The sequence below is a fragment of the Rutidosis leptorrhynchoides genome, chromosome 4 (genome assembly GCF_046630445.1).
Source record: "Rutidosis leptorrhynchoides isolate AG116_Rl617_1_P2 chromosome 4, CSIRO_AGI_Rlap_v1, whole genome shotgun sequence".
Taxonomy (NCBI): domain Eukaryota; kingdom Viridiplantae; phylum Streptophyta; class Magnoliopsida; order Asterales; family Asteraceae; genus Rutidosis; species Rutidosis leptorrhynchoides.
This window is the reverse complement of record NC_092336.1, coordinates 198926410-198934687: the sequence shown is the minus strand read 5'-3', so window position 1 is coordinate 198934687 and position 8278 is coordinate 198926410. Positions and strand designations below refer to the sequence as shown.

The following is an 8278-nucleotide window of genomic DNA, read 5'->3' as shown; positions in this document are numbered from 1 at the left end:
AATACTATATAATATATCATATGAAAATTTCAAATTTAAACAGCAATCGATTGAATCATGTGAATTTAAATTGTCCTACACTACCGACAGTTAATTAGGGTACTATTTCATACTCCATTGATAATTAGTGGCGGGTAAAAAGTCTTCGAAAAAATCCCATATTTTCAAATTAACTATATTTTTATATTTTGGTCATTATGGTATAAAATTTGATCATTAATTTATTAAATAAAAATTACATTAATTATTCACTCCCAACCCCAAGTAAAATATGAAAAGTTTTAAAATTCAACAAATGGTTCCTAAATATATCTTTAATAAGCCTAAAATTTATAGAACTCATTTTCGGATTACCGTTTATTTTAAAATAATAACAATTTGAATTTAACTTGCTTAATATCATTCGGAACATCAATGAGTATTACAATTATTTAATATTTATTTTTAATATACTTTATATGTATATAGATATGTTTTAAATATTAATTATTATTTTTACATAATTAATTTCTAACAATTACATCATAAATTATATTTCAAATCATATATATATATTTATTTAAATAAATACATACCTATTTACAAATAGTTGTTCGTGAATCGTCGGAAATAGTCAAAGGGTAATTTGAATATATGTACATAGTTTTCAAAATTTTCGAGACTCAACATTACAGACTTTGCTTATCGTGTCGAAATCATATAAAGATCAAGTTTAAATTTGGTCGAAAATTTTCGGGACGTCACAATATAAGTACCGTGTTGTATGTTAAATATGCCGCATGTACATGTGTATTGTTTGCAGGTGTTAACATTAGTATTGTACATTTGTTAAATTATCTGGTATGCACAAGTTCAGTGTAGTTGTTTAAACTTGGATAGGATATGTGATTTTGGTTAAATGTAACTTTCGTTTTTTTTTGCATACTGTTGTGATGGATTTCGTATGTGTGTTCTGTTGTTGCCTATAATGAACTAAAGTTGTTTCAGTAACTTATGTAGAATATTTATGATACTAAATGATATGTGTTGTCTCGTGCCAAGACTATGTTCGTAATACGACGTCTCATCTTAATACAAGGCTGTGATATGCATACTTATAGGTTGAGCGTTGCGTTGAAAAATTAATCGGATCACATCTTGGCACGACAACATACATGTTGCAGCCTTGGTGATCTAACATACGTGTTGCGAGTATGGTTGTTGATACTGATTGCCGTTGAAACATATGTTTGCAGAACATGAATTGCAGACATGATGATGTCTAGACTATGATGATGAACAGTAGGAGCTAACCGTTTCACTCATAATAAACGGGATTGCAACTTGGCGGGGCAATATGGGTTGCAGCCATAGCAACTCATTATCTGTTGATTAGCTTATGTACATGCCCGAGTCCTAAATATCCGAATATACTATTTCTAAAAGTTGCCTACTGATGTTGTTGGAGTTATTGTTTCAATTGGACTGAGTGGTTATTTTACTTAATTTGATAAGGCTATTTTGGTCATTTTGTGTCCCTTTTCCACCCACCTACTTATACTACATAGGGTTGTTTTGGCAGAATTTGTCACTAGGTATTATTTATGGAAGTAAGGGCAGTGATGATAAACATGTCACACATTTTGTGTCTTGGCGGGGCAGCCTATAGGTTGCATCCATGTAATGGCGGGGCAAACTACAGGCAGCAGCCAGCCAAGTTGTGGCAAGGCAACCTATAGGTTGCAGCCTTGGTGGACCATGTCCAGTTAATAGAACTTACCGACATTACTGAGCCTAATTTTTTACTCCATAAGTTTGTTATTGTTTTGAAAATATTCAAAAACTGTTATTTTAAAAAGTTCGTTTAAGAACCAGACTTATTTTTCTTAAAAATGTTTCCTTGCTGCTGATGTATGCTACTGATTGCAAACTGGTAAGCCTTCATCATCTACAATGTAAATACTACTGTTACTTTTTGCTATTCTTTGAATTTTAACTAAGGTTGTATGTTTGTCTTTTGATTTGTTCTTGAAAAGTTAAGAATATGCGTATGCAAGAACGGGATGGATGACTTCAGGCTCGGATTCTTCGAGGTGGATGAATTTAGCCTCATATTCTTCCTCACATTTAGATAAATAGGTTTGTCAATCTCCTTCATAGTTATTAAGACAAATTGATACCGTACTGTTATTAAAACAGATTCATAATATTGAGAATAACAGATTGCTACTAACAGCTATAACGTTTTATGTAAGAAGCAAACATCATGTTAATTCACGTTAACGGACAACCGAGCAATAGACTTCGACGTCGATGAATACAAATGCTGGGAAACATCTGTTGAAAGCAACTCCAGCTTCGCAAACAACTCTTGAACACACTATCTTGTATGTATGTAGATATAGCAAACTGTAACTAACTTTGAACAAATTTTGATCACACTGACGCCAAAAATGTGTAGCGACACAACATTTATAACATTGCCAAAAAACGTCTACATGATGGCGCGACATCTCGCGCCCTCTATCACTAGTTATAAACTATATTTAATAAGATTAGGTATTGTTGTTCTCTTTATTTAATTCTTCACTTTTTTTTGTTTGAACGGCGATTTGACATCGAATGCTCTCATTTGTCAACTACATACGCGCTAGGATGAAACTCAATTCTCGGCGATGTTGGCAGTACCATCGAAGGTTGGGAAAACCCCCCAGAGACCTTCCCAAATCGCATTGATGTTGACAGTACCATCAAAGGTTGTAAACTCCCTGCTTAGAGTGAGAATCAAACCTGGTTTGGCAGTACTCCAAGTTGAATCCCGCCGCATACCGCTTAAGCCAAGCTTCAGTGGTATTTAATTCTTCACTTTGTTACATATTTACCTTTGCAATTTTTCTTCTATTAGAATTAATTAGAATTGATTTTTAAATTGTTTATTCAACAGTTGTGAAACGCACGGGCTCACTATTGCACCTTTCAAAACATGAGACTAGTTATAAGACTGCTTGTAGTAGTGGTAGTATAAAAATTGAAGTCATCGAGAAGAAAAACTACTGCATTTGCATCTGCAGTTTAGCTTATGGAACTACCAACAGTTGAAACTTCAAATGGAGCTCTATTCTTTAACTAATTATAAGACTCTTTTGTTTTAGAGAGCTTTTACAATTATATGTGAGCTACAATTGAATTTTATATTTCGACTTAAGTGTTTTTGTTTCCGACAATATCACAAACTTCCTTATTAGCTACATAATGTAATTTTTTTTTGGATTTTAATTTTTCATTTTGATCCAAGTAGCTCTATGTTTACGTTGCAAGTACTTGTGAATTAGCTCACATAATTGCTTCTTTTAGACTTGCTGGAGTGATTAAAGTACACTCATGATATCGTATTGTTTTTTTAACAGCAAAAGTTTTATTAATAAAAGCCCCCTAGCGAGAAACTAGGGAGAAATTACATCGACTTTAAAAGTCACGAGTTCCAAGATACACTATTATGACCTCTATAACGAAACCAACTATATGGAAATTTACAAACTGAATAACAAATGATACATCTCTTCAACGGGCGAGGTCGAACATTGTGCTGTTACAAGGTCTCCAAAGTATCCACATAGAAGCCGCAAAAATCACCATCAACTTTGTTTGTCCACACTTGAACCTTGCCAATCATCTACCCAAGAACTAAGTTCTTGCAATGAGAAAAATAAAGGGATCGGACGGTCGAAATCAAGCCATTTTTCTAACCCTTCTCCACAAGTCAGCTGACATTGGAAAAAATATGGTTAGACGACTTAATGCCGTATTGGCAAAATATACATCCGATATCTTCAATCTCTAATCCTTTCTCCGACAATTTTAAATGAGTTGGTAGATTATCAAGATCCACCCTCCATAAAAAGATGCTAACTTTGCAAGGTAAGCATTCTCTGCATTCGGGAGAGCGACATCATCGATGTGAGAACGAATGCAACTAACCGAATAAACACCGTTCTGCGAAAATCTCCAGTTCGATCTATCAATGACATTAGAAAGAGAAATCGAGCCAATCTGTCGTAACATAGATGCCAAAGACAGTGAGTTACGGCTACCCAAATCGACACGAGACCAATTCCATGGCCATTCGCTTATAACTAAAGGATCAGCTAAGCGACAGTCCGGTGATTATCAAGAAGGAATAGCCTCTGAAACCTTGAACAAAGAGTACCAGAACCAGTCCAGTCATCAAGCCAGAAGAGAATCAGAAGACCAATCCCGGCTTTTCTTTGTAATGAGTTGCGTCAGATGTAATTTTTGTCCATAGCCACATGAAACGTTTTAACTATGGAAGGTCAAATACCCTTGTGTCGAGATTGAAACCCTGCGATACCACCTAAATCTCCATATATATAACGTATAACAGAAACCCTCTTTTCGTTCGGGAACATAACGAAACGCCAAATCCATTTAAACATAAGAGCTAAATTGAATGCTTTTAACGACCTAACACCCAAACCATCCTTTTCGAGCGAAGCGAAATTAAGATCTCATTTTACCCAATGCATTTTTTTAGAGTCAAAAGTTGAACCCCAAAAGAATTGCGCAAGCAAACGTTCTACCTCGTTAATTAAAGTCTCCGAAAATTTTAAATAACGACAAGTACTCCATCCGTCCCATTATAAGTGTCATGATTTGACTTTTCAAAGTCTTGATTTCTTAACTTTGACTTTAAATATCTTTGTTTGTGTTATGTAAATTTTATGAAAATTATATGAGTGGATTAGGTTTTAAATGTACTTTTTATTGTTATAAGTTTCATCAACTATTATATATCGCAAATAAAGATATTTGAGGTCAAAGTTGAAAAATATTGACTTTGAAAAGTCAATACAAGACATTTATTATGAGACAGAGGGAGAAATAAATACCGAGGTACCCAACACAGATTTAATAAGTGTTAGTCTATCTCCGGTAGATAACGACACAGTGACCATTTTAATAAATACTTCCTCCGTCCCATATTAATTCGTCCATAGACAAAAAACACATAGTTTAAAAAAAGTGATTGTCACATGTATTTTTTTATTTTTATTTTTTTTAATTTTACACTTTTACTCATGAATTTTATGTAAAGTGAAAATCTACCTTATTATTCTTATATATTTATGAAAGTAGAGCATTAATTTGAAACAATTCAAAAAAAGTAATGGACGAGAAATGTCGATAAATCCTCAACACGTGGAAAAAGTACTCAAAAAGTACTAAGATTGTAATAAATCCTATAAGCCCAACAAGATATCTGTGTTCGGGCCCAATTAAAGCCCATTACCTGAACCCTAACTCAACCTTTTTTATACACAAAATTCAAACTCAAACAACAAATCCTAGTACCAGAGCCGCCGCAGAAGATCATTCAAAACCCTAAAAATGGTGAACGGATCAGGAATATGCGCCAAGGAGGTGGTTGTTGATGCTCGCCACCACATGCTCGGTCGATTATCGTCAATTTTAGCTAAGGAGCTACTCAACGGTCAATCTGTCACCGTCGTCCGTACCGAAGAAATTTGTCTCTCCGGCGGTCTTGTTCGCCAGAAAATGAAGTACCTCCGGTTTCTTCGTAAACGAATGAATACGAAACCGTCTCACGGCCCGATTCATTTTCGTGCTCCTTCTAAGATCCTTTGGCGCACCATCCGAGGGTAAAATACTAATTTTGGAATATATATATATATATATATATATATATATATATATATATATATAAGTTGTTTTTCATTGCATTGTTACATTGCATCTAGTCATTCAATTTTATATATGCGTTTTTGTTGGCTCTTTGTATGTTTTGAGGAGGTATATGAACTTAGATTGAGAATTTGATTGATAGTGTTTATACGGATATTAAGTTAAGGTTTCTGTTGCTTGCTAACAATGTAAAATTGGTTAGCACTTTGGTTTGATATCAGGTGTTGATTTTTTACATAGATATTGAAGTGTAAGTTGATTTCATGCTATGATTTATTATTCACAAGTATGTGTAAGATTTTTGAGCTAAAAATGGAAGGAATAAATTTTATTTTATTTATGGGGAGTGATATGTACACGACCACTTTTTATACATACACAACCAAACATGCTTTACACACCAAACATGCTTTACACACGACCACTTTTTATACATACACAACCAAACATGCTTTACAGTAAAGCTTGTTTGGTTGTGTATGTATAAAAAGTGGTTGTGTACATATCGTATCACCCTTTACCCTTTATTTATTTATTGTAAAGTTTACTTGAAAAGTCTTCGGTTGGTCGGATGCATTAAACATACTATAAATTTATATCTGAATAGTAGCTAATTAGTTTTATGAAATATGTTGGTCTTGTTATATGTTTGTATTACATTAATTAATTTTATGATATGAAACTACATAGTACATTTTAATTCCTTTGTTTGTCCCGCTGAACTTAATATGTTTAATCTTTATTAAACCCACACAAGGTTTGAAAAGTCGATAGTCGTTTGGAACTTTGAATTTTGAAATGGCTAGTCAGGGAAACGACTACATATATACATTACACATAAATATATCAAACGTAAATTTTATAAGCATATGTTTAGTGCACGAAATCTGAGTATACATGAACTTACATATTTTGACTCACTTAATATTACTTTTGGTTGTACGTGTAAATCGTAATACTTGTAGAGTTCAAGTGATACAGGTGTTTTAAGGTGATATTTCTGCATGTAGATATACATGCAATTTTTAAACTCATTTTCACATGTAACTTGCTTGAAATGTCACAATATGTGATGATGTAAAAAGTTGAATTTTATGTTTTGGATTAACAGGATGATTCCACACAAGACCAAGAGAGGAGCTGCTGCTCTTGCTAGGTTGAAGGTTTATGAAGGAGTCCCTACTCCTTACAACAGGAAGAAGAGGATGGTCATACCTGATGCCCTCAAGTGAGTTATTACTGTTATATATATTTTTTTATCATTTTGTATCATATACATTTTAATTTAATTTTAACTTCATCTGTTGAGCAGTTAGATTGACTTGTACAATAACCAATGTAGGGTATTGAGGTTAACTGCTGGACACAAATTCTGCTTGCTTGGACAGCTTTCAGCAGAAGTTGGGTGGAACCATTACGACACCATCAAGGTATATACTTCCATTTTGTATGTTGGGGTTAGTTTGTATATTACGTGAACACCTACTACAGATGTCGTACTGCCCATATAATTTGTGTCATTTTAAGGTTATTGAAGTTTGATAGCCAATGTTATTCATATAAGGCTGGTTATCTAGTAGTAATACAATTCAAGATATATGACTACAAAATCACTCAAGTGACATGCAGTGTCTTTACAAACAGTTGATAATGTCGTGTGTTTTTTTGATGCCGAATAATCTGTTTATGAAATACTTTATATAATCTGTCTGATCAAGAATTTAAAGCTTGACAAACATTGTAAGTTGATCATGTGTCATCTATGTTGTTCTTGATTTGTAGGATCTTGAGAAAAAGAGGAAAGAAAAAGCCCAGATTGTGTACGAACGAAAGAAGCAGCTCAACAAACTACGAGCCAAGGCTGAAAAATCTGCAGAGGAGAAGCTTGGTTCCCAACTTGAAATCCTTGCTCCAGTTACCTACTAAAGGTTTTAAGTTTAGTTTGTTTCTAGAGATTTTGTTTTTGGTTATTGTGAACACTGGATATTCTTATATTTCACTTTTGCAACACATTCTTGCTAATTTTGTCTTATTTTGTATGCCAAGATTATATTATTCTAGCTTAATATATAATTATCTGGTACTTCATACAGATAATCTGCTTAATAATTATCAACGTATACCTAACAATTTAGACAAACTCAACATTAACTGGCTCCAGCCCAAATGATATATAGATTAATTATGGTTGAAGATTTAGGTGTTTGTTTTGGGAAAATTGTTTAAAAATACTTTCACGAAATTCTTATTGTATTTATACTGGAATTTTAAAATTACATCTTTGATCTCTCATGTTTGTCAGATATTTCATAATTTGTTTTATCAAGAAAAAAACACATCATTGGTCCCTAAGACCACTTATATTGGTGCAAGACGTTTCTTGTGGTGTCACTTGTCTTTTTACACTTTTTGGATGAATAGGACATGTTTTTTTTTTAGTGTAGTGGTGGTGCTATTTTTTGGTGTCACTTTGAGTGGAATGTTGATGTGGTATTTTATTTTATTTTTTTCTATTTTATTTATTTATTTTAAAAATATTTTTAAATTATAACGGCTATATTACTTGACCTGTTTTTTT

At 33.2% G+C, this 8278-nt stretch overlaps 1 protein-coding gene across 1 annotated transcript; it reads left to right on the top strand.

The window, feature by feature from the left end:
* The first annotated feature begins 5333 nt into the window (after positions 1 to 5333).
* Positions 5334 to 7732, top strand: LOC139843223 (large ribosomal subunit protein uL13w-like). The gene is made up of 4 exons (XM_071833288.1): positions 5334 to 5657; positions 6812 to 6928; positions 7043 to 7130; positions 7483 to 7732. The coding sequence occupies exons 1-4, from the start codon at positions 5386 to 5388 to the stop codon at positions 7624 to 7626; spliced, it is 621 nt and encodes a 206-aa protein (XP_071689389.1). The 5' UTR covers positions 5334 to 5385; the 3' UTR covers positions 7627 to 7732.
* Positions 7733 to 8278: the final 546 nt, after the last annotated feature.